General features: G+C 42.1%; 1 protein-coding gene across 5 annotated transcripts in view; it reads right to left on the reverse strand.

The window, feature by feature from the left end:
• The window catches only part of LOC115154714 (kelch-like protein 13), a 107177-nt gene that overhangs the window by 72337 nt on the left and 7890 nt on the right, over positions 1-26950 (reverse strand). For 2 of the 5 annotated variants that reach the window (XM_029701217.1, XM_029701220.1), the window contains one exon: positions 5352-5425. In XM_029701217.1, the coding sequence (XP_029557077.1) occupies positions 5352-5404 (53 nt within the window). In that variant the 5' untranslated portion in view covers positions 5405-5425. Of the gene's footprint in view, positions 1-5339; positions 5426-26950 lie in introns of those variants that run through there. The other 3 variants (XM_029701216.1, XM_029701219.1, XM_029701218.1) reach the window with 2 other exon arrangements.

The following is a 26950-nucleotide window of genomic DNA, read 5'->3' on the forward strand; positions in this document are numbered from 1 at the left end:
CTGAGCTGCATGAACACTGCGTACTTAGTCCACGTCTTTGACTCAGTTTGAAACGTAATTATTAGTTCAAATACAGAAACTGTATATTGCAAATTATGTAACAGGTAGTAATTCCAATGATCAAAATAAAATATATTATTTTTAGTTTATAACTAAAATGTCCATCTCTGTCCTTGAGAGAAAGAGAGCAAACCTGACAGAAAAAGGAGAGAATAAAAAAAAAAGTCATGTTAGTCTAACTTCACATTAGGGTTGGGGCGGCATCCACATTTTCATACCGTTTCTGTACCATGACGGGGTATACGGTATTACCCCATGTGTGCACAAGGGGCACCATTTAAAAAAATATCTACATAATTCTTTGGGGGCGCACAAAACAATTGAGGCAACATGGATCTTGATCCAGGAGGGGATTGAATGAGTCTGCTGTAACCAAGAAGCTTGATCTTGACAGTTAGCAAACCAAATGCATAGCTGGAGCCCTGAACTGGATATACACGACCAGTCAAAAGTTTTATAACACCTACTCATTCAAGGGTTTTTCTTTATTTTTGACCATTTTCTACATTGTGGAATAATAGTGAAGTCATCAAAACAATGAAACAACACATATGGAAGCATGCAGTTACCAAAAAAAAATCTAAAATATATTATATATTTGAGATTCTTCAAATAGCCACCCTTTGCCTTGATGACAGCTTTGCACACTCTTGGTGTTCTCTCAACTGGCTTCATGAGGTAGTCACCTGGAATGCATTTCATTTAACAGGTGCCTTCCTAAAAAGTTAATTTGTGGAATTTCTTTCCTTAATGCTTTTAGCCAATCAGTTGTGATGTGACAAGGTAGACAGAAGATAGCCCTATTTGGTAAAAGACCAAGTCCATGTATGGCAAGAACAGCTCAAGCAAAGAGAAAAGCAGTCCATCATTACTTTAAGACAGGAAGGTCAGTCAATCCGGAAAATTTCAAGAACTTTGAAAGTTTCTTCAAGTGCAGTCACAAAAACCATCAAACACTATGATGAAACTGGCTCTCATGAGGACCGCCACAGGAATAGAAGACCCAGAGTTACCTCTGCTGCAGAGGATAAGTTCATTAGAGCTACCAGCCTCAGAAATTGCAGCTCAAATAAATGCTTCACAGAGTTCAAGTAACAGACATCTCAAAATCAACTGTTCAGAGGAGACTACGTGAATCAAGCCTTCATGGTCAAATTGCTGCAAAGAAACGACTACTAATGGACACCAATAATAAGAAGAGACTTGCTTGGGCCAAGAAACACAAGCAATGGACATTAGACCGGTGGAAATGTGTCCTTTGGTCTGGAGTCCAAATTGGAGATTTTGGTTCCAACCTCTGTATCTTTGTGAGACACGGTGTGGGTAAACAGATGATCTCCTCATGTGTATTTCCCACCGTAAAGCATGGAGGAGGTGGTGTTATGGTGTGGGGGTACTTTGCTGGTGACAGTGTCTGTGATTTCTTTAGAATTTAAGGCACACTTCACTAGCATGGCAACCACAGCATCCTGCAGCGATACACCATCCCATCTGGTTTGGGCTTAGTGGGACTATCATTTGTTTTTCAACAGGACAATGACGCAACACACCTCCAGGCTGTGTTAGGGCTATTTTACCAAGAAGGAGAGTGATGGAGTGCTGCATCGGATGACCTGGCCACCACAATCCCCCGACCTCAACCAAATTGAGATGGTTTGGGATGAGTTGGATAACAGAGTGAAGGAAAAGCAGCCAACAAGTGCTCAGCATCTGTGGGAACTCCTCAACACTGTTGGAAAATAATTCCAGGGGAAGCTGGTTGAGAGAATGCCAAGAGTGTGCAAAGTTGTCATCAAGGCAAAGGGTGGCTATTTGAAGAATCTCAACTATAAAATATATTTTGATTTGTTTAACACTTTTTTTGTTACTGCATGATTCCATGTGTTATTTCATGGTTGATGTCTAAACTATTATTCTACAATGTAGAAAATAGTTAAAATAAAGAAAAACTCTTGAGTAGGTGTTCTAAAACTTTTGACCAGAAGTGTAATTTATTTAACAATTTAGATTTCTTAGTTATTGTCACGTCCTGGCCAGTATATAAGGTTAATTGTTTTGTAGTTTGGTCAGGGCGTGGCAGGGGGTATTCGTTTTATGTAGTTCGGGGTGGTGTGTTTTGGTGAAGGGTCATTTGGTTTAAGTATTCCGGGGTTTTTGGGCACTGTTTGGTTTTCAGTTATTCTATGTCTAGTCTAGTATGTCTGTTTCTATGTCTGGTTAATTGGGGTTGGGACTCTCAGTCGAAGGCAGGTGTTGTCTATCTGCCTTTGATTGAGAGTCCCATATATGAGGGTGTGTTTGTGTTTGTTAGGTGTGGGTGATTGTTCTGTGTTCAGCCCTAGGCTTTGCCAGACTGTTTGTGGTTGTTAGCTCGTTCTCGTTTCGTTTCGTTATTTTTTGTATGTTCATTGTTGATAGTAAATAAAAGTCAAAATGAGCATACACGTACCTGCTGCGTATTGGTCTACCTTTTCTGATGACGATTTCGCACTATCGTCAGAAGACGAAGACAACCGTGACAGAATCACCCACCACCAAAGGACCAAGCAGCAGAGGAAGGAGCAGACGGCGTTCGAGCTGGACTGGCGGGAGAAGTGGACTTGGGAGGAAGTTCTGGACGGGGCCGGACCTTGGCATCAGGCTGGGGAGTATCGCCGCCCGCAGTGGGAAATAGAAGCAGCCAAGGCAGAGAGGCGGTGGTACGAGGCCAGAGACGCGCTGAGGGAGAAGCACGAGAGGCACCCCCAATAATTTTTTTGGGGGGGGCACACGGGTAGTTTGGCTAGGCGAAGGAAGAGCCGGAAGCCAGCTACCCGTGGTTATATGGAGGAGCGTATGAGGTGGGGAGCGCCATGTTTTGCTGAGAAGCGCACTCTCACCCATACGCACGCACAGTCCGGTGCGAGTTATTCCAGCCCCTCGCAGGTGCCGTGCTAGAGCGGGCATCCAGCCTGGTAGGAGGATGCCTGCGCAGCGCATCTGGTCGCCGGTACGCCTCCGAGGACCAGGCTACCCAACTCCCGCTCTACGCACGGCTACCATCAGGCCCCTGCACAGCCCAGTCTGCCCTGTACGAGCACTCCGCTCATGCAGGGCTACTAGTTCCATCGAGCCAAGGCGGGTTGTGCAGGAGGTAAGATCTAGACCGGCTGTGCGCCTCCATAGCCCTGGGTTTCCAGCTCCTGTCTCTCGTGCGGACCCGGAAGTGCGTCCACCCAGTCCGACTCGTCCTGTTCCCGCTCCCCGCACTAAACTGCAAGTGCGTAAACCCAGCCTCGCCAGTCAACAGTCGTCGGAGCTGCCCGCCAGTCAACAGTCGTCGGAGCTGCCCGCCAGTCAACAGTCGTCGGAGCTGCCCGTCAGTCAACAGTCGTCGGAGCTGCCCGTCAGTCAACAGTCGTCGGAGCTGCCCGTCAGTCAACAGTCGTCGGAGCTGCCCGTCAGTCAACAGTCGTCGGAGCTGCCCGTCAGTCAACAGTCGTCGGAGCTGCCCGTCAGTCAACAGTCGTCGGAGCTGCCCGTCAGTCAACAGTCGTCGGAGCTGCCCGTCAGTCAACAGTCGTCGGAGGTGCCCGTCAGTCAACAGTCGTCGGAGGTGCCCGTCAGTCAACAGTCGTCGGAGTGGCCAGACTGCGCTGAACTGCCGGAGTGGCCAGACTGCGCTGAACTGCCGGAGTGGCCAGACTGCCCTGAACTGCCGGAGTGGCCAGACTGCCCTGAACTGCCGGAGTGGCCAGACTGCCCTGAACTGCCGGAGTGGCCAGACTGCCCTGAACTGCCGGAGTGGCCAGACTGCCCTGAACTGCCGGAGTGGCCAGACTGCCCTGAACTGCCGGAGTGGCCAGACTGCCCTGAACTGCCGGAGTGGCCAGACTGCCCTGAACTGCCGGAGTGGCCAGACTGCCCTGAACTGCCGGAGTGGCCAGACTGCCCTGAACTGCCGGAGTGGCCAGACTGCCCTGAACTGCCGGAGTGGCCAGACTGCCCAGACTGTCCCGAGTGGCCAGACTGCCCAGACTGTCCCGAGTGGCCAGACTGCCCAGACTGTCCCGAGTGGCCAGACTGCCCAGACTGTCCCGAGTGGCCAGACTGCTCAGACTGCCCCGAGTTGCCAGACTGCCCCGAGTTGCCAGACTGCCCCGAGTTGCCAGACTGCCCCGAGTTGCCAGACTGTCCCAAGCTGCCAGACTGCCCAGACTGTCCCGAGCTGCCAGACTGCCCAGACAGCCTGGAACGGCCTGAGCCGAAGCCACCTCCAGAAATAGGTGGGTTGGGGAGGGGGGGTGTAGCACAGTGCCGTCGTTGACGGCAGCCACCCTCCCTTCCCTCCCTTTAGTAAGGGGGAATTTTTCTTTTGGGTGTTGTTTGGGGTTATTTTTTGTTAAGGTGCTTCCGGGGTAGCACCTTTAAGGGGGGGGTACTGTCACGTCCTGGCCAGTATATAAGGTTAATTGTTTTGTAGTTTGGTCAGGGCGTGGCAGGGGGTATTCGTTTTATGTAGTTCGGGGTGGTGTGTTTTGGTGAAGGGTCATTTGGTTTAAGTATTCCGGGGTTTTTGGGCACTGTTTGGTTTTCAGTTATTCTATGTCTAGTCTAGTATGTCTGTTTCTATGTCTGGTTAATTGGGGTTGGGACTCAGTCGAAGGCAGGTGTTGTCTATCTGCCTTTGATTGAGAGTCCCATATGAGGGTGTGTTTGTGTTTGTTAGGTGTGGGTGATTGTTCTGTGTTCAGCCCTAGGCTTTGCCAGACTGTTTGTGGTTGTTAGCTCGTTCTCGTTTCGTTTTGTTATTTTTTGTACGTTCATTGTTGATAGTAAATAAAAGTCAAAATGAGCATACACGTACCTGCTGCGTATTGGTCTACCTTTTCTGATGACGATTTCGCACTATCGTCAGAAGACGAAGACAACCGTGACAGTTATATTTAACTTATAGTTATAAGCAGTGGCGCCACTGCAAGGTGGGAGTGTCCCAACACCAAAATAACATTTTAAACGGTATTGAAAATCATACCGTTGGTATTTCGAAATATACCGTATACCAGGGTATCGCCAAAGCCTACTTCACATACTACTTAGGAGATGAGAGAGGATTATAATGGGTTGCAGAAATTGCGCAGTGAAGTCCTTTAGTGAGTTGAGCTGAAAAGCAAGTGTTTGAAGTTACACATTCACACATAACATGAGAAAAGCAGAAACTCCTAAGATGAGGCACTTCAGACGAAAGTGAGGAATGTTGATTGATCGTGTATAGATGCAGAAAAAAAAGTTGGACATACATTGCACAGTACCTGTCGTGCAGTCCGAGGGACATCGTCTCCCCTCTGTGTACAGGGTGCTCCATGCCCTCGCCAAAACCACACCCCTGAAAAACAGGTGAACAATACATTAATGATACTGTTCAAAAGGAGGGTTAGTGTACCTATTAAGCCCACCAAAATCTAAGTTTAGACATTTCTAACATATACTGCCCTAAGTCCTGTAAGAAAAGTGGAGAATTAAAAAAAGAAAATGAAAGATGAATCTCTCATGTGAAGTTTTATGACTTGACTTACACCGTTTGTTTATGTACAATAAATATATTTGATAAAATATGTATAAAGTCCGGACTGGGCTTAATGGGTACTGAATGCACCCTTTAAGCCCACCTTTTAAAAATCCATTTTAATTCATTTCCAAATAATGCAAACTTAACCTGACATTTCTTATGTAAACTTAAATTATAATAATCTCCCCTAAAGTGATTGTTCATGCCAACCAGTACACACCTGATTCTACTAATCATAGACTTCAATCAAGACTTGAATAGATGAACAAGGTGTGTTACTGCTTGGTTTGAACAAAAACCTGCAACCGCACCGCCCTCTGTAGATAAGACGCCATGGACAAAGACCACACAAACAACTTTTAATTAATTATCTTAAAGCTGGCTTACATTTGATGGAGTCATACTCTTGCTAATTAGTTCAACGTGTCTTCCTAAAGCCTGTCTGAAGACAGTTTCACATCTCCCTCTCCACTGTTGTATTACAAAGGTACATGTGGTGAACCAAATAATAGAAACACCTGCATGAATGAGGGACAACGTCCCGGACCTAACTGCTTGAGTAGTCGTCCAATAGTCATCTGTTCCCATTTTTGCCAACTACTTGTATGTCTTCTATCTCCGACATCCTTCAACTTTGGTCTTACTCTTCTCTAGGGTTGCAAAGGGTCGGAAACTTACCGGGAAATTTCCGGACATTTTTCATTGGAAGTTAAATTACTCAAAATTCATCAGAAAAGTTAGCTTATAATAGTGAACCTTTTTTGTGGGACACACATAAGGCAATTCTAGGTCTAGGCATATTTTGGATTAACTATCCCCATTCAATGGAATTCAATGGAATTGCATCCCTCTGCATGCACAGTGCATTCTTCCATCACATGAACAGCAGATTCTCAAGATCTTGCACACTAATGAGATGCTATTGAGCCCAAACTACTACACTGTGAGCCAAGGACTACATGCTTTCTGGTAAGTTTTGAATATATTTTATATGACATACATTATTTTTTGTTAACTAGTAAATAGTAGCCTACAGCAAAGTATGTTTAAATAATTTCTAACTTAACAATTTCTGCTAGTTACTTTTTGCTACCATGTGGGTTTACCTTGCTTGAGCCTGCTAACCGAGGAGTGTTAATTCTCCTGTTTCCATACATTTAAAAAAATATATCTTACAAAGGAGTTGTTTAAACTAACTGCTTAACTATTTATCTGTACATGGAATTGTATTAGGGGTTTAAATCTTTTTTTTCTAATCTTTAAAGGAAAATGCCACGGGCACTATCTGATGTGTGGAGACATTTCACTGCAGCTAATGTAGAAGGAAAAGCTGTGTACATTTGCAAATACTGTGCCAAATCATATGTGAAGAATGCAACAAAGATGCAGAATCATCTGGCCAAGTGCATAAAGTTCCCTCAGCCCTCACAACAAGCAACCTCTGACAAAAAGTCCCTGTACTTCTTTTCGAGGTGAAAATGATAAATCAGACACCTTATCAATAGCAACAGCTCATGGTCCTCCTGGAATCAGAAGTTTTTTTGACTCAATGGAGGAACGTAGTCAGAGAAATGCTGATGAATGTCTTGCTCGAGCTGTGTACGCAACTGGTTCACCTCTGACGCTCACAGGCAATATGTATTGGAAGTAGGGTTTCACATTTTGGGGAATATTCAGAGGTGTAAACTTTCTGTGGGAATTAACGGGAATTAATGGAAATATATGCAAATGTAATATTAATACCATTTAAATGTAGATGTTTTTTGCATTGGATATATTTACCATATCATATGGAGACCGAAACATAAACCTTTTACCTTATCATAAGTAGACATAATTGCAAATGATTAAATCATTCCAATAGAAATAAAAAAACGAATTTAGTTATGAATTGAACTTTAATTAAATGAATTGACTCTTCACATGGGATGAATTCACTGAACAACAAATGGGAATATTGAATGATCCACAATGATCCATCGCATCTCCCAAAAACATTTTCAACATACTTCTGTCAAATGATAGTCTAGAAACTAAAGCTTTGGTTGTCTTCCACTCAGGCTTCCATATCTTCTCCCTGGACCTCCTCAATGTCCACCTCTTGAACATCAGACTCTGAGGCCTCATCTTCACTGTCACTTTCCAACCTTGTTGAGGATGGCTCGTTGTCAGGCTCAAAAAGCCTCAAATTTGCCCGGATGGCCACCAATTGTGCAACCCTTGTATTGGTCAGCCTGTTGCGTGCTTTGGTGTGTGTGTTCCCAAACAAGGACCAGTTGCGCTCTGAGGCGGCTGATGTTGGTGGGATTTGGAGGATGAAGGAGGCCACAAGGGAAAGAGCCTCAGATCCACAAAGTCCCTTCCACCAGGTGACTGATGAGATATGTTGGCACAACTGCCATATTGTATCTATCTCCATCCCAAAGCCCTTGCTTGGAAGTGTACTTCGCCAGACTGGCAAGAACCTTGCCCTCATCCAGGCCAAGGTGGCGAGACATGGTAGTGATAACACCATAGGCCTTGTTGATCTCTGCACCAGACAGGATGCTCTTGCCAGCATACTTGGGGTCCAACATGTACGCATGTCATAAAATGTATGCACTCTACTGTAAGTCACTCTGGATAAGAGCGTCTGCTAAATGACTAAAATGTAAATGTTAATGTGTATGGGCTTCAGGCAGAAGTCTTGACGCTTTTTGATGTATTTCAGAACTGCAGATTCCTCTGCTTGGAGCAACAGTGAAATGGGCAGGGCAGTACAGATGTATCTTACATCTGCAAGCAGAGTCTGAACATCAGACAGGATGGCATTGTCTCCCTCAAATCAGTGCAATGGCTACTCCTATAGGTTTCAGGAGTTTCAGGCTGCTTACCACTCTCTCCCAAAATACATCATCCAGGAGAATCCTCTTGATGGGGCTGTCCATATCGGCAGACTGTGATATGGCCATTTCTTGGAGAGACTCCTTCCCCTCCAGGAGACTGTCAAACATGATGACAACACCACCCCAACGGGTGTTGCTGGGCAGCTTCAATGTGGTGCTCTTATTCTTCTCACTTTGCTTGGTGAGGTAGATTGTTGCTGTAACTTGATGACCCTTCACATACCTAACCACTTCCTTGGCTCGCTTGTAGAATGTATCCATTGTTTTCAGTACCATGATGTCCTCGAGGAGCAGATTCAATGCATGAGCAGCACAGCCAATGTGTGATGTCAGGGTAGGACTCCTCCACTTCAGACCAAGCAGCCTTCATGTTCGCAGCATTGCCTGTCACCAGTGCGAATACCTTCTGTGGTCCAAGGTCATTGATGACTGCCTTCAGCTCATCTGCAATGTAGAGACCGGTGTGTCTGCGGAGGATGTGAAAAAGAAACTTGAAGTGGGCGTATGTTTATTGGTTGCTGAGGAGGTAAAGAGGAAGTCAGATCTATGGAAGACATTTGACTTAGTGGTGGAAACTACTGGGGATACAGATAAAGGAGGGTATACTGTAGGAGCAAGCATTGTGTATTATGTGGGCCCAACAGTTGCTGTTAGATTACAAATAAAACATCTGACCATTTGGAACAGTGTCAACACAAAATAAGTGTACCAGGGAGTCTGTTCTAACAAAAAGAGATATAAAGCCTTTATTACAGCAGACTAAAAACATTTGCGTGCATTATTTATTGCTTAGGCTAATCAAGAAAAGGGGAGGCTATAGGAGCGAGAGCTGCGTGCATATTACGTGTGACAAACAGGTGCTGTTAGATTACATTTTTCTGTCTGTTTGGAACAGTGTAAACACTAAATAAATAAAACCAGTCTGTTCTAATCATTTTTTTTATTTTTTATAAAGCCTTTATTTATATTTATTTAACCTGTTTGGGGTAGGGGGCAGTATTGAGAATTGAAAAAATATGTTCCCATTTTTAACTGCCTCCTACACCAACTCAGAAGCTAGAATATGCATATTATTGTTCAGGTTTGGATAGAAAACACTCTGAATTTTCTAAAACTGTTTGAATGGTGTCTGTGAGTATAACAGAACTCCTATGGCAGGCAAAAACCTGACAAGGTTTCAAGCAGGAAGTACCCTGTCTGACAAGGAGTCGTGCGTCTTGCATCTTTTTATTGAAAAGTAAGGATCTTAGCTGTAACGTGACAATTCCCAGGGCTCCAATAGGCTCTCAGAGCCCGCGAAATAACTGAAGGTTTACGAGGGAGCCTCAGGTTGAAACAGATTATCGCCTTTTGTAAGTGGATGCTCAGAGGACCTTTGAATGATGCGCGTGCATGAGTCGCTTCTGAGGAGAAATTTTATTCGGCTGTTTAGGCTCAATGCATACTCCCGGTCGGAATATTATCACTAATCTACGAGTTGAATGGCATAAAAATTGGTTTTAAACAGCGGTTGACATGCTTCGAAGTACGGTAATGGAATATTTAGACATTTTTGACACGCCAATGCGCCATGCGCGAGACCGTGAAGAAGCATTCTAGAACTCACGAACAAAACGTCGCTGTTTGGATATAACGATGGATTATTTGGGACCAAACCAACATTTGTTATTGAAGTAGAAGTCCTGGCAGTGTATTCTGATGAAGAACAAGCAAGGTAAGAACATTTTTCTTATAGGAAATGTGATTTTGGTGGATGCTGACCTGGGTGGGTATCTAAATAGCTAGCCCTGTAATGCCGGGCTATGTACTTAGATTATTGCAAAATGTGCTTCATCCGAAAAGCTATTTTAAAATCGGACATATCGAGTGCATAGAGGAGTAATGTATCTATAATTCTTAAAATAATTGTTATGCTTTTTGTGAACGTTTATCGTGAGTAATTTAGCAAACTGTTAGTAAATTCAACGGAAGTTTGCCGGGGGTTATGCGTTTTCTGAACGTCACATGCTAATGCAAAAAGCTGTTTTTTGATATAAATATGAACTTGATTGAACAGACATGCATGTATTGTATAACACAATGTCCTAGGTGTGTCATCTGATGAAGATCATCAAAGGTTAGTGCTGCATTTAGCTGTGGTTTGGGTTTTTGTGACATTATATGCTAGCTTGAAAAATGGCTGTCTGATTTTTTCTGGCTGGGCACTCTGCTGACATAATCTAATGTTTTGCTTTCGTTGTAAAGCCTTTTTGAAATCGGACAGTGGGGTTAGATTAACGAGATTCTTGTCTTTAAATAGCTGTAAAATAGTCATATGTTTGAGAAATTGAAGTAATAGTATTTCTAACGATTCAAAAATCGCGCCACTGGAATTTCAGTAGCTGTTACGTAGGTGGGACGAAATCGTCCCACATACCCGAGAGAGGTTAACTAGGCAAGTCAGTTAAGAACACATTCTTATTTACAATGACGGCCTACCAAAAGGCCTCCTGCGGGGACGGGGGCTGGGATTAAAAATAAATAAAAAATATAAGACAACACACACATCACGACAAGAGAGACACCACAACACTATATAAAGAAAGACCTAATACAACAACATAGCATGGCAGCAACACATGACAACAACATGGTAGCAACACAAAATGGCAGCAGAACAACATGGTAGCAGCACAAAACATGGTACAAACGTTATTGGGCACAGACAACAGCACAAAGGGCAAGGTGGTAGAGACAACCATACATCACACAAAGAAGCCACAACTGTCAGTAACACTGTCCATGACTGAGTCTTTGAATCAAGAGATTGAGATGAAACTGTCCAGTTTGAGTGTTTGTTGCAGTTCGTTCCAGTCGCTAGCTGCAGCGAACTGAAAACAGGAGCGACCCATGGATGTGTGCGCTTTGGGGACCTTTAACAGAATGTGGCTGGCAGAACATGTTTTGTATGTGGAGGATGAGGGCTGCAGTAGATATCTCAGATAGGAGGGAGTGAGGCCTAAGAGGGTTTTATAAATAAGCATCAACCAGTGGGTCTTGCGACGGGTTTACAGAGAAGTATAGAGTGCAGTGATGCATCCTATAAGGAGCATTGGTGGCAAATCTGATGGCTGAATGGTAAAGAACATCTAGCCGCTCGAGAGCACCCTTACCTGCCGATCTATACATTACGTCTTTATTACAGCATAGCAAAGATTAAAAACTGCCAAATATGTGAAGTTGCTTTAACCTCACTAGAGTAGGGTGCAGCATTCAGAATTTTGGATGAAAAGCGTGCCCAAAGTAATCTGCCTGCTACTCAGGTCCAGAAGCTAGGATATGCATATGCATGGTAGTATTGGATAGAAAACACTCTAAAGTTTCCAAAACTGTTAAAATAATGTCTGTATAACAGAACTGATATGGCAGGCGAAAACCTGAGGAAAATCCATCCAGGATTTTGAAATGTCTGTTTTTCCATTGAAAGCCTATCCACCATACAAGACTTATGACGCAGTTCATGATCCCTATGGCTTCCACTACATGTGGCCAGTCTTTAGGCATTGTTTCAGGCTTTTACTCTGAAAAATGAGGGAGGAACACCACTTTCAATGAGAGGACAGTGGAAATTTCCAGACATGAGTCCTGCGCGTGACCGGGACCGTGTCTTGTTTGTTTTCCCTTTTCTAGTGACAAAGCTACTGTCCGGTTGAAATATGATCGATTATTTATGACAAACACAACCTGAGGATTGATTATAAACATCGTTTGACATGTTTCTACAAACTTCTATGATACTTTTTAGATTTTTCGTATGTCTGTTGTGACCGCGCTTTGTTCCAATGGATTACTGAGAAAAAAAATTGCAACAAACCGGAGGTTCTTGAATATAAAGAGGGAAATTATCGAACAAAACGAACATTTGTGTAACATGGAGTCTTGGGAGTGTAACCATCAAAGGTAAGTGATTAATCTTATTGCTATTTCTGACTTTTGTTACTAGTCTACTTGGCTGGTTACTGTTTGTAATGATTTGTCTCCTGGGCGCTGTTCTCAGATAACCACATGGTTTGCTTTCACCGTAAAGTCTTTTGAAATCTGACACCGTGGTTGTATTAACAAGAAGTTAATCTTTAAACCGATGTATAACACTTGTATGTTTGATTAATTTTTATAATGAGTATTTCTGTTTTTGAATTTGGCGCTCTGCAATTTCACTGGATGTTGGCCAGGTGGGACGGTAGCATCCCACACCCCCTAGAGAGGTTAACCAACATTTTGCCGTTGCATGAGGCTTGGTGCTCAGGGAATCAGTAGGCTATTAAACAAACACTCAACACAGGCAACAGAAGCAGGATCTGTCTTACTTATCTAGATATAAACTGCCTACAGAAAGTATTCAGACCTTGACTTTTTCCTTATTTTATTACGTTACAGCCTTATTCTAAAATTGATAAAATATTTCAAAAATCCTCAGCAATCTACACACAATAGCCCATAATGACAAAGCTAAAACGGGTTTGTAGAAATGTTTGCAAATTCATAAAATACTAAAACAGAAATACCTTATTTACATAATTATTCAGACCCTTTGCTATGAGATTGGAAATTGAGCTCAGGTGCATCCTGTTTCCATTGATCATCCTTGAGATTTTTCTACAAATTGATAGGAATCCACCTGTGGTAAATTCAATTGATTGGACATGATTTGGAAAGGCACACACCGGTCTAGATAAGGTCCCACAGTTGACAGCGCATGTCAGAGCAAAAACCAAGCCATGAGGTCGAAGGAATTGTCAGTAGAGCTCAGAGACAGAATTGTGTCGAGGCACAGATCTGGGGAAGGGTACCAAAACATTTATGCAGCATTGAAGGTCCCCAAGACAAGTCTGGATATAGGCAAAGATGAACGGAGCAAAGTAGAGCGATCCTTGAAGAAAACCTGCTCCAGAGCGCTCAGGTGCTCAGACTGGGGCGAAGGTTCACCTTCCAACAGGACAACGATCCTAAGCACACAGCCAAGACAATGCAGAAGTGGCTTCGGGACAGGTCTCTGAATGTCCTTGAGTGGCACAGCCAGAGCCCGGACTTGAACCCGATCTGACATCTCGAGAGACCTGAAAATAGCTGTGCAGCGACGCTCCCCATCCAACCTGACAAAGCTTGAGAGGATCTGCAGAGAATGGGAGAAATTCCCCAAATACAGGTGTGCCAAGCTTGTAGCGTCATACCCAAGAAGACTCAATGCTGTAATCGCTGCCAAAGGTGCTTCAACAAATTACTGAGTAAAGGGTCTGAATACTAAAGTAAATGTCATATTTCAGTTTACATTTTTATAAATTAGCAAACATTTCTAAAAACCTGTTTTTCCTTTGTCATTATGGGGTATTGTGTTGATGCGGAAACAACAATTTAATCAATTTTAGAATAAGGCTATAATGTAACAAAATGTGGAAAAAGTCAAGGGGTCTGAATACTTTCCGAAGGCACTGTATATGGCACATTTAATAGTTAGGCTATTGATTATAGACCTAATTAAGTTGGGATTTCCTCGCTCTCAATTAGGCTAAGGCAAGGGCTGTTTCCTCGTCTCTGCTGCCTCCCACGCATTGTTCTCAATCCCAATATGCTGGTTAATTTTCCTATTATGCACATACCAACATAGGAAAAGGTGCCAATTCTACGGCGCACTGAAGATTGTTTCAAAACCACGGACAACAACGGTATCCAACACAGGAGAAAGATAATTTGTTATAAAATATTACATTTATTATTGTTGCATCATTATTTTGACATAATATAACCATATGCAATTTCACTATCACGTGTCTTAGAGTGATGGACTGTGCCACCCCCACGGCCTCCCCAATGAGACAGACGCGAATCAGACAGGTGTCTTGCGCTCCATGAAAATGTTTTGCGACTGCTCGACTAAAGAAATCTCGGTCGGCCAACAGCCTATCAACCAAACAATTGACTAGTCAACTAAATGGGGTCAGCCCTAACTTAAATCTGAAGAAAAAACATTTATGCTCATGTTCATTATATCCCTAATATTCAAACACACAATCCCCATGTGTTTCAATGCAAACTGAGCTTGATAGGAGCATACTTTCACTGCTATGCAGATGGCACACAGCTGTACATTTCAATGAAACATGGTGAAGCCCCAAAATTGCCCTCGCTGGAAGCCTGTGTTTCAGACATAAGGAAGTGGATGGCTGCAACTTTCTACTTTTAAACTCGGACAAAACAGAGATGCTTGTTCTAGGTCCCAAGAAACAAAGATCTTCTGTTGAATCTGACAATTAATCTTGATGGTTGTACAGTCATCTCAAATAAAACTGAAGGTCCTCGGCGTTACTCTGGACCCTGATCTCTCTTTTGACGAACATATCAAGACTGTTTCAAGGGCAGCTTTTTTCCATCTACGTAACATTGCAAAAATCTGAAACTTTCTGCCCAAAAATGATGCAGAAAAATGTATCCATGCTTTTGTTACTTCTAGGTTAGACTACTGCAATGCTCTACTTTCCGGCTACCCGGATAAAGCACAAAATAAACTTCAGTTAGTGCTAAATACAGCTGTTAGAATCCTGACTAGAACCAAAAGATTTGATCATATTACTCCAGTGCTAGCCTCCTGTCTCCTGCCTCCTGGCTTCCTGTTAAGGCAACGTCTGATTTCAAGGTTTTACTGCTAACCTACAAAGCATTACATGGGCTTGCTCCTACCCATCTTTCCGATTTGGTCCTGCCGTACATACCTACACGTACGCTACAGTCACAAGACGCAGGCCTCCTTATTGTCCCCAGAATTTCTAAGCAAACAGCTGGAGGCAGGGCTTTCTCCTATAGACCTCCATTTTTATGGAATGGTCTGCCTACCCATGTGAGAGACGCAGACTCGGTCTCAACTTTTAAGTCTTTATTGAAGGCTCATCTCTTCAGTAGGTCCTATGATTGAGTGTAGTCTGGCCCAGGAGTGTGAAGGTGAACGGAAAGGCACTGGAGCAACGAACCGCCCTTGCTGTCTCTGCCTGGACAGTTCCCCTCTCTCCACTGGGATTCTCTGCCTCTAACCCTATTACAGGGGCTGAGTCACTGGCTTACTTGTGCTCTTCCATGCCGTCCCTAGGAGGGGTGCGTCACTTGAGTGGGTTGAGTCACTGACGTGGTCTTCCTGTCTGGGTTGGCGCCCCCCCTTGGGTTGTGCCGTGGCAGAGATCTTTGTGGGCTATACTCGGCCTTGTCTCAGGATGGTAGGTTGGTGGTTGAAGATATCCCTATAGTGGTGTGGGGCTGTGCTTTGGCAATGTGGGTGGGGTTATATCCTGTCTGTTTGGCCTCTGTCCGGGGGTATCATCGGATGGAGCCACAGTGTCTCCTGTCAGGTCAGGACCCCTCCTGTCTCAGCCTCCAGTATTTATGCTGCAGTAGTTTGTGTCGGGGGGCTAGGGTCAGTCTGTTATATCTGGAGTATTTCTCCTGTCTTATCCGGTGTCCTGTGTGAATTTAAGTATGCTCTCTCTAATTATCTCTTTCTTTCTTTGTCTCAGAGGACCTGAGCCCTAGGACCATGCCTCAGGACTACCTGGGATGATGACTCCTTGCTGTCCCCAGTCCACCTGGCCGTGCTGCTGCTCCAGTTTCAACTGTTCTGCCTGTGGCTATGGAACCCTGACCTGTTCACCGGACGTGCTACCTGTCCCAGACCTGCTGTTTTCAACTCTCTAGAGACAGCAGGAGCGGTAGAGATACTCTCAATGATCGGCTATGAAAAGCCAACTGACATTTACTCCTGAGGTGCTGACCTGTTGCACCCTCAACAACTACTGTGAGTATTATTATTTGACCATGCTGGTCATTTATGAACATTTGAACATCTTGGCCATGTTCTGTTATAATCTCCACCCGGCACAGCCAGAAGAGGACCGGCCACCCCTCATAGCCTGGTTCCTCTCTAGGTTTCTGCCTAGGTTTTGTCCTTTCTAGGGTGTTTTTCCTAGCCACCGTGCTTCTACACCTGCATTGCTTGCTGTTTGGGGTTTTAGGCTGGGTTTCTATACAGCACTTTGAGATATCAGCTGATTAAGAAGGGCTATATAAATACATTTGATTTAATACTTGGCTTAAGTAGAACAATAATGATACGGTAGGAAAAGACAGAACAGCTCATTTTACACAAAATATTTGGAAACCAATGTTCTAGGGTATCAATACACACTATAGACTACAATAGTATTGATTCTATTGAACAATATTTATTTCCATTATGTATAGAAGGGATGCTTTTTGTGCTACTGTACCCTTTAAGCCCACCTGAGATAGTCAAATTTTCAAAAAAGGCATATGTATAACAATGCAAGGTTAATTTAACAGTAAAATAACAAAGGAAAATGTGAGCTGTGAGTGCTTGAGATCTGTTATATTGTTGTGGTTTGCCAAGTGATGTTGCTACTGTGACGTGGTACGACTGCTAGCATGAAAAACCCATTTTTCCAATTGGCACGAAATAGCATATTACATGGGTATTAATTACTATCGTGTGCATATATCAACACAGGTATCTCTTCATTTTACATTAAGTATGATCAGTTATCTATGAAGGTAAAAAAATATATATTTTAATATTTTGTTTATCTGAGTCGCCTCCACAGCAAAAGTGTTTCTGTAGCTTTGAAAGGGGCCTTCAGAAAGTATTCATACCCCTTGACTTATTCCACATTTTGTTATGTTACAGAATGAATTCCAAATGGTTTAAATCAACTACAAAAAAACATATCCATCTACACACAATACCCCATAATGACTAAGTGAAAACATGTTTTTAGAAATGTTTTCAAATGTATTGAAAATGAAACAGGCATATCTCATTTACACTAAGTATTCACACCCGAGTAAATACATGTTAGAATCACCTTTGGCAGCAATTTCACTCTGTCCTTTAGGTTAGTATTGTGGAGTAACTACAATGTTGTTGATCAATCCTCCATTTTCTCCTATTCACAGCCATTAAACTCTGTTTTTAAGTCACTATTGGCCCCTGAGTGGTTTCCTTAATCTCCAGCAACTGAGTTATGAAGAACGCCTGTATCTTTGTAGTGACTGGGTGTATTGATACACCATCCAAAGTGTAATGAATAACTTCACCATGCTCAAAGGGATATTCAATGTCTGCTTCTTTTCTAACCATAAACATCAATGCCCTTCTTAAAATCAATACACAAGTATACATTTTTAAACCTGCATATTTAGTTAATATTGCCTGCTAACATGAATTTCTTTTAACTAGGGAAAATGTGTCACTTTTCCTGCGTTCTGTGCAAGCAGAGTCAGGGTATATGCAGCAGTTTGGGCCGCCTGGCTCGTTGCGAACTGTGTAAAGACCATTTCTTCCTAACAAAGACTAATTAATTTGCCAGAATTGTACATAATTATGACATAACATTGAAGGTTGTGCAATGTAACAGCAATATTTAGACTTAGGGATGGCACCCGTTAGATAAAATATGGAATGGTTCCGTATTTCACTGAAAGAATAAACGTTTTGTTTCGAAATTATAGATCATTAATATGGACAAATCCGGAAACTAAGGATCGTATTTCTGTGTGTTTATTATATTATAATTAAGTCTATGATTGGATATTTGATAGAGCAATCTGACTGAGTGGTGGTAGGCAGCAGCAGGCTCGTAAGCATTCATTCAAACAGCACTTTCCTGCGTTTGCCAGCAGCTCTTTGCAATGCTTGAAGCACAGCGCTGTTTATGACTTCAAGCCTTTCAACTCCCGAGATTAGGCTGGCAATACTATAGTGCCTATAAAAACATCCAATAGTCAAAGGTATATGAAATACAAATGGTATTGAGAGAAATAGTCCTATAATAACTACAACCTAAAACTTCTTACCTGGGAATATTGAAGACTCATGTTAAAAAGGAACCACCAGCTTTCATATGTTCTCATGTTCTGAGCAAGGAACTTAAATGTATGCTTTTTTACATGGCACATATTGCACTTTTACTTTCTTCTCCAACACTTTGTTTTTGCATTATTTAAACCAAATTGAACATGTTTCATTATTTATTTGAGACTAAATACATTTTATTGATGTATTATATTAAGTTAAAATAAGTGTTCATTCAGTATTGTTGTAATCGTCATTATTACAAATATATATATACATACATATACACATATACATATACATACATATATACATATACATATATACATATACATATACATACATATATACATATACATATATATATATACACACACACACACACACACACACACACACACACACACACACACACACACAGGCCGATTAATTGGTATCGGCTTTTTTAGGTCCTCCATTTTTATCGGCGTTGAAAAATCATAATCGGTTGACCTCTAATATATAGTCCCAAAATGTTTCACATGTCAGCAATCAAGTTTTCCAGATATGTAACAAATACACAAATCTGACCCGTATGATGCATTTTGTTTTTAATTATTCCAAAGATGGAAGTGTGTATAATGGGTATGCTTACCCGATATTAAGACGACAATACAATCATCATACATTGTATAGACTACATGACCCCCTTCGCCTATACGAATAGCCGAAAGAAAGTTAGTGGAGTGTTTGGAACATGAAAGACAGGTTCAGTCCTATCCCACTTCTCCAAGCTAAAGCAGAAGCTCAGGACAACGAGATTGCAAACTGGAAATGACCAATATACACTACTTTAATAGTTGTCACAGTGTTAACCCCCTTGCCAACACTGACTGACTCCAATCCAAACCCTGTTCCCCTGTTGAGTTTCAAAGTCATAAAAGCAACAGGCTAGCTACTCCGCTCCTGCAGTGCATTTGTTTCAAAACATAAAAATAGTCTGTCGAAAGTCTACATTTAAGACCTTGTTTCATTTTATTTCACCTTTATCTATCCTAGTTAATCTCATAAAATATCTTCAATAAGAGAGATATGGTCAATCATCAATACAACACTTGAGGATGAAATGCTTGACAATGAATACAAACATCTCTCTACCAACTTTCCACCAGGCCAGGTTAACAGAGCTCAGCTCTGCCTCGCTTGCATCCTCTCTTTTTCCATTTATTAGCGGCGTGAACATATGGCCTTTCTATTAATATTTCAGACTCATATTTTGGGGCGTTGTCTGCCATCTGTCCTCCCTGCACCCCACTGTTCAGCGTGGTCATGATTACAGTGGATATCAGATGGGGTGATAATTGCAGCACAGCCTGTGTGGGTAGAGTTCACAGCCCACAGAACCACAGGACTACACCTGGGGACTACACACAGACAGTGGGACATATGAAGAGAGGAGAAAGTGAAGCGCTAGTAACTAGCACTAATAATACAGCTGCTAGTCTGCAACCTAAATACTAAAAGGTGACGACACCTGTGGCCTCCAAGCCCTCCTAGCTAATTTTAGGTGATCAAAGTAGCAGTCAAATTTTACAATTATGTAACTATCCTGACCAGCCTGATGACTTTAAAGGCCCAGTGCAGTCACAATTCTTTTTTTCCTGTGATTTATATCAAATTGTATAGGACCAGGATGATACCAGTATTGCAATATTCTTTCCATGGCAAAAATGAAAACGCAAAGCAGACCAAACTCTATGATCCTTTAAAAACCTGCTGTATGTAAAATATTGTGTTCTATATCTTGGAAAACAAATACATGTGACTCTGGAGGACAACATAATGATGTTTGTTTCCAACATTAGGGCTGTTTTCATAAAGAAGTTAAATCTGCTTCGTGTATTGTTTCCTTCCTATGATACTAACAAGTATCCCGATACTGGTATCGTCCCGGAACTAATTGTACAACAGCTGATGAAAGTAACACTGTAAAAGTGTGAAAAATGTGATCAGTGACATCTGATAGTTGTTGGTTGAAAATATATTTTAAAATCAGCAGGTTTGCATGGGTGGGAGTGTTGGCTTTCGATGGTGACATCACCATGCAGCAAATTGGTTAATAGACCAATAACAAAGAGTTCCAAACCTCTGCCAATAACAGCTAGTTTTCAGTTGTTTTCCCCTCCCCACTCAGACCAGTCCCAGACAGTCCAAGCAAAATTCTTGATTGAGAAAGTGTATTGCTAAAAAGCTATTTTTGACCATTCTTTTAGCCCATTTTAATGGAAATATTTTACAGTAATGTACTTACAGTGCATTCAGAAAGTAATCAGACCCCTTGACTTTTTCCACATTTTGTTACATTACAGCCTTATTCTAAAATTGATGAATCCCCCCCAATCAATCTACACACAATAACCCACAACGACAAAGCAAGACAGCAAAACAGCAAAAAAACAGCAAAACAGCAAAACAATAATCCATTTACATAAGAATTCAGACCCTTTCCTCAGTACTTTGTTGAAGCACCTTTGGCAGAGATTACAGCATCGAGACTTCTTGAGTATGACACTACAAGCTTGGCACACCTGTATTTGGGGAGTTTCTCCCAGTCTTCTCTGCAGATCCTATCAAGCTCTGTCAGGCTGCATGGGGAGCATTGCTGCACAGCTATTTTCAGGTCTTTCCAGAGATGTTCAATGGTGTTCAATTCCAGGCTCTGGCTGAGCCACTCAAGGACATTCAGAGACTTGTTACGAAGCCACTCCTGCATTGTCTTGGCTGTGTGCTTAGAGTTGTTGTCCTGATGGAAGGTGAACCTTCATCCCATTCTGAGGTCCTGAGCAGGTTTTCATTAAGGATCTCTGTACTTTGCTCCGTTCATCTTTGCCTCGATCCTGACTAGACTCCCTGCCGCTGAAAAACATCCCCACAGCTTGATGCTGCCACCACCATGCTTCACCGTAGGGATGATGCCAGGATTCCTCCAGAGGTGACACTTGGCATTGAGGCTAAAGACATCTTGGTTTCATCAGACCAGAGAATGGTCAGAGTTCTTTAGGTGACTTTTGACAAACTCCAAGCGGGCTGTCATGTGCCTTTTAGTGAGGAGTGGCTTCCTTCTGGCCACTCTACCACAAAGGTCTGATTGGTGGAGTGCTGCAGAGATGTTTGTCCTTCTGGAAGGTTCTCCCATCTCCACAGAGGAACTCTGTCAGAGAGACCATTGGGTTCTTGGTCATCTCCTTGACCAAGGCCCTTCTCCCCCGATTGCTAAGTTTGGCCAGGCTGCCAGCTCTAGGAAGAGTCTTGGTGGTTCCAAACTTCTTCCATTTAAGAATGATGGAGGCCACTGTGTCCTTCGGAACCTTCAATGCTGCAGAAATGTTTTGGTACCCTTCCCCAGATCCAATGTTTTGGTTTATTGTGTTACTGGCTTGTTTATTGTTTACTCCATGTGTAACTCTGTTGTTGTCTGTGTCACACAGCTTTTCTTTATCTTGGCCAGGTCGCAGTTGTAAATGAGAACTTGTTCTCAACTAGCCTACCTGGTTAACTAAAGGTGAAATAAAAATACATTTAAAAAAAGCTGTGTCCCGACACAATCCTGTCTCTGAGCTCTACTGACAATTCCATTGACCTCATGGCTTGGTTTTTGCTCTGACGGGCACTGTCAACTGTGGGACCTTATATAGACAGGTGTGTGCCTTTCCAAATCATGTCCAATCAATTGAATTTGCCACATGTGGACTCCAATCAAGTTGTAGAAACATCTCAAGGCTGATCAATGGAAACAGGATGCACCTGTGCTCAATTTTGAGTCTCATAGCAAAGGGTCTGAATACTGATGTTAATATGGTATCTGTTTATTATACATTTGCAAACATTTTTTTTAAACTGTTTTTGCTTTGTCATTGTGGGGTAGTGTGTAGAATGACGAGGAAAACATTTTATTTAATACATTTTAGAATAAGGCTGTAACGCAACAAAAGGGGTCTGAACACTTTCCGAATGCACTGTAATTGTAACCCAGAAATTATTTTATATAAAAACAGCTGCATTTGGGTCTTCAATGAGTTACAGAACTCTTCTTACTACTAGTCAGGAGTATATCAAAGTAGGCATTGTCATACCCGCAGTGAAATAGGGCTGGGTCATGACTGTACTCTAGTCTACCCTAAATGCAATTGATTGGAAAAGACTCGGGACTTTATTCGCCTAAATAAAATATTCAAGCATGACTGAAAGTTAATTCTCTGGCATCTTGCAAAGAAAATTAAATGCCTCCTGATCTTGAAAGTTTCTATCTGACGACATGCTTATAAGTAAGGCTAAGAGAGGAATGGACAACCTTGTAACACTAAACTACTAGGCCATCAATGAGAACAAAGTAAACAAGGTTCAACCAAGACAAAAAAAAAAGCCAAGCAGTGGCCCTCTTTAAAACATGGCCTTCAGTATCCTGACAACATAGTCACTAATGGCACATTACTTGTTATTTGTAGCAGGTAAGTGCCAAGGGCCCTTTGTTTAGCTGTGAACACTGTGTAGCCTATTTCCTCCAGTCACACAAGACAGTAGTCCCAAAAAAACATTCAATATGGCCAACATAGAGGGGAAAAAAGATTACGTCTGGTTAGACTTTAACCTGCCCCAGTATCTGTGCATTAGAGATGTCGACTATGACGTGTCTTTTCTCTAACACCCTCGGCCCGGTTTCTCAATAGCGATGGAACTTAGGCTCACAAGTGTTTAGGATGCATCTTTCCTACAACAGCCAGGATGTAACACGTGTTTAACAAAACACTATGCAGGGAGAACAGTCGCTAAGTGCGTTGTTGGAGCAAGTGTCCATACTGATAGGATCCAAAGAAAGGAAGCGCTGCTCTCGGATCAGCATTCTCCATTCAAATCTTTACTTAACATTATAATTAATTCACAATACTGATGACGGATTAGCTCTAAGAAATATATGACCATCTAAATCAGCAAATATTGAGGCGGCTTATTCCCAAAAAATAATAATCGCTAAATCACCAATTTAGGCTACACATCATGAAATGTACTGAGACAAATTGCAGTATCAAAATATAACTCGATTGAACATTAAATATATTTCAATATAATTGAAATATGCCTATAGCCTACTGTTTATATTTTAATGCAGTCATCTCGATTTTTATTTTAAGCATATTTTTGGACACGTTGCTATTGGGTATCAATTGCACAGACATTTACAACTTAGTATTTGTAGTCACCTTTGTTCTGAAGTTATCGCCGGTTACAAAGAGACGAATAAACCATGTGATTCTATGTTTAGCGGGGATCTTCAGTGTATAAAGTGACGTGAGAGAGAAAAAAGCACCTAACGATGGATGCTAATTGGAGGTGTACCTGTGGATGTATTTCAAGGCCTACCTTCAAACTCAGCGCCTCTTTGCTTGACAACATGGGAAAATCTAAAGAAATCAGCCAAAACCTCAGAAAAAAATGGGTAGACCTCCACATGTCTGGTTCATCCTTGGGAGAAATTTCCAAATGCCTGAAGGTACCATGTTCATCTGTACAAACAATAGCACGCAAGTATAAACACCATAGGACCACGTAGCCGTCATACCGCCCAGGATGGAGACATGTTCTGTCTCCTAGAGATGAACGTACTTTGTGTGCTAAAAGTGCAAATCAATCCCAGAACAGCAGCAACGGACCTTGTGAAGATGCTGGAGGAAACCGGTAAAAAAGTATCTATAACCACAGTTAAACGAGTCCTATATCGACATAACCTGAAAGCCCACTCAGCAAGGAAGAAACCACTGTTCCAAAACTGCTGTGGGAAGCTTGTGGAAGGCTACCCGAAATGATTGACCCAAGTTAAACAATTTAAAGGCAATGCTACCAAATACTAATTGAGTGCATGTAAACTTCTGACCCACTGGGAATGAGATGAAAGAAATAAAAGCTGAAAGAAATAATTCTCTCTACTATTATTCTGATATTTCACATTCTTAAAATAAAGTGGTGATCCTAACTGACCTAAGACTGGAAATTTTTACTAGGACTAAATGTCAGGAATTGCGAGAAACTGAGTTTAAATGTATTTGGCTAAGGTGTATGTAAACTTCCGACTTCAATTGTATCTGTTCAACGAGTGGTCTGTGGCAGGCGTTAAATTGCAAGTGTTTTCAAATGCAATGTTAATAAAAATGGCTTTGGGAAACAGCTCGGAGATATAATTTTGCCCCTACGAAGGTTCTAAAGATGAACTTAGTTCTAAGATGTATTTGGGAAACCAGTTGTCTGGTATGTAATAGAGGTCAACCGATTATGATTTTTCAATGCCGGTACCGATTATTGGAGGACCAAAAAACCTGATACCGATTAATCGGACTATTTTTTTATTTTTATTTTATTTATTTGTAATAATGACAATTACAATAATAAATGAACACTTATTTTAACTTAAAATAATACATCAATAAAATCAATTTAGCCTCAAATAAATAATGAAACATGTTCAATTTGGTTTAAATAATGCAAAAACAAAGTGTTGGAGAAGAAAGTAAAAGTGCATTATGTGCCATGTAAAAAAGCTAACGTTTAAGTTCCTTGCTCAGAACATATGAAAGCTGGTGGTTCCTTTTAACATGAGTCTTCAATATTACCAGGTAAGAAGTTTTAGGTTGTAGTTATTATAGGAATTATAGGACTATTTCATATACCTTTGACTATTGGATGTTCTTATAGGCACTTTAGTATTGCCAGTGTAACAGTATAGCTGCCGTCCCTCTCCTCGCCTCTACCTGGGCTCGAACCAGGAACACATCGACAACAGCCACCCTCGAAGCATCGTTACCCATCGCTCCACAAAAGCAGAGCAAGGGGAACAACTACTTTAAGATCTCAGAGCGAGTGACAACACCGATTGAAACTCTATTAGCGCGCACCCCGCTAACTAGCTAGCCATTTCACATCGGTTACACCAGCCTAATCTCGGGAGTTGATAGGCTTGAAGTCATAAACAGTGCTGTGCTTCAAGCATTGCGAAGAGCTGCTGGCAAATGCAGGAAAGTGCTGTTTGAATGAATGGTTACGAGCCTGCTGCTGCCTACCACCGCTCAGTCAGACTGCTCTATCAAATCATAGACTTAATTATAACATATTAACACAGAAATAGGAGCCTTAGGTCATTAACATGGTCAAATCCGAAAACTATCATTTCGAAAACAAAATGTTTATTCTTTCAGTGAAATACGGAACCGTATTTTATCTAACGGTGGCATACTTAAGTCTAAATATTGCTGTTACATTGCACAACCTTCAATGTTGTCATAATTATATACAACTCTGGCAAATTAATTACGGTCTTTGTTAGGAATAAATGGTCTTCACACAGTTCGCAACGAGCCAGGCGGCCCAAATTGCTGCATATACCCTGACTGCTTGCACGGAACGCAAGAGAAGTGACACAATTTCGCTAGAGCGCGATGGGACAAGGACATGCCGGCCAGCCAAACCCTCCCCTAACCCAGACGACGCTGGGTCAATTGTGCGCCGCATAATGGGTCTCCCGGTTGCGACACAGCCTGGAATCGAACCCGGGTCTGTAGTATGGAATCGAACCCGGGTCTGTAGTTACGTCTCAAGCACTGCATTGCCTTAGACCGCTGCACCCCACTCGGGAGGATTTGTAATTCAACGGCCCAGACGTGAGACCTATGTGGCAGGGACTCCAGAAATCACGTATTAGAAAGGGAAAACCAGCCACGTAGTGGACACCGACATCTTGCTCCCAGACAAGCTAAAAATCTTCTTTGCCCGCTTTGAGAATAACAGTGCCACAGACTGCCCGCTCCCGAGGCTGGGGGCTCTCGTTCTCCTTGGCCGATGTGAGTAATACATTTAACCATGTTAACCCTCATAAGGCTTATTTATTTACAAATTTACAAATTTATTTATTTATTGCCTTACCTCCGTTATCCTACCTCATTTGCACACACTGTATATAAACTTTTTCTATTGTACTATTGACTGTATGTTTGTGTATTCCATGTGTAACTCCGTGTTGTTGTTTGTTGCACTGCTTTGCTTTATCTTGGCCAGGTCGCAGTTGTAAATGAGAACTTGTTCTCAACTAGCCTACCTGGTTAAATAAAGGTGAAACATTTTTTTTTAAAGGCTGCCGGCCCAGACGGCATCTCTAACCACGTACTCTGAGCATGCGCAGACCAGCTGGCTGGAGTGTTTACGGACATATTCAAACTCTACCTATCCAACTCTGCTATCTCCACATGCTTCAAGATGTCCACCATTGTTCATGTACCCAAGAAAGCAAAAGGAAACTGAACTAAATGAATATCGCCTCATAGCACTCACTTCTGTCTTCATGAAGTTCTTAGCGAGGTTAGTTAAGGATCATATCACCTCCACCTTAACTGATACCCTAGACCCACCAAAAATGGCGCCGGAAGAAATGGCAGCAGTTTTACAGGCGCCCAACCAATTGTGCTATTATGTGGGGTTTTTTCGCGTTATTTGTAACTTATTTTGTAGATAATGTTTCTGCCACTGTATCTTACGGCAAAAAAAGAG

Source organism: Salmo trutta, chromosome 19 (assembly GCF_901001165.1).
Source record: "Salmo trutta chromosome 19, fSalTru1.1, whole genome shotgun sequence".
Lineage (NCBI taxonomy): Eukaryota > Metazoa > Chordata > Actinopteri > Salmoniformes > Salmonidae > Salmo > Salmo trutta.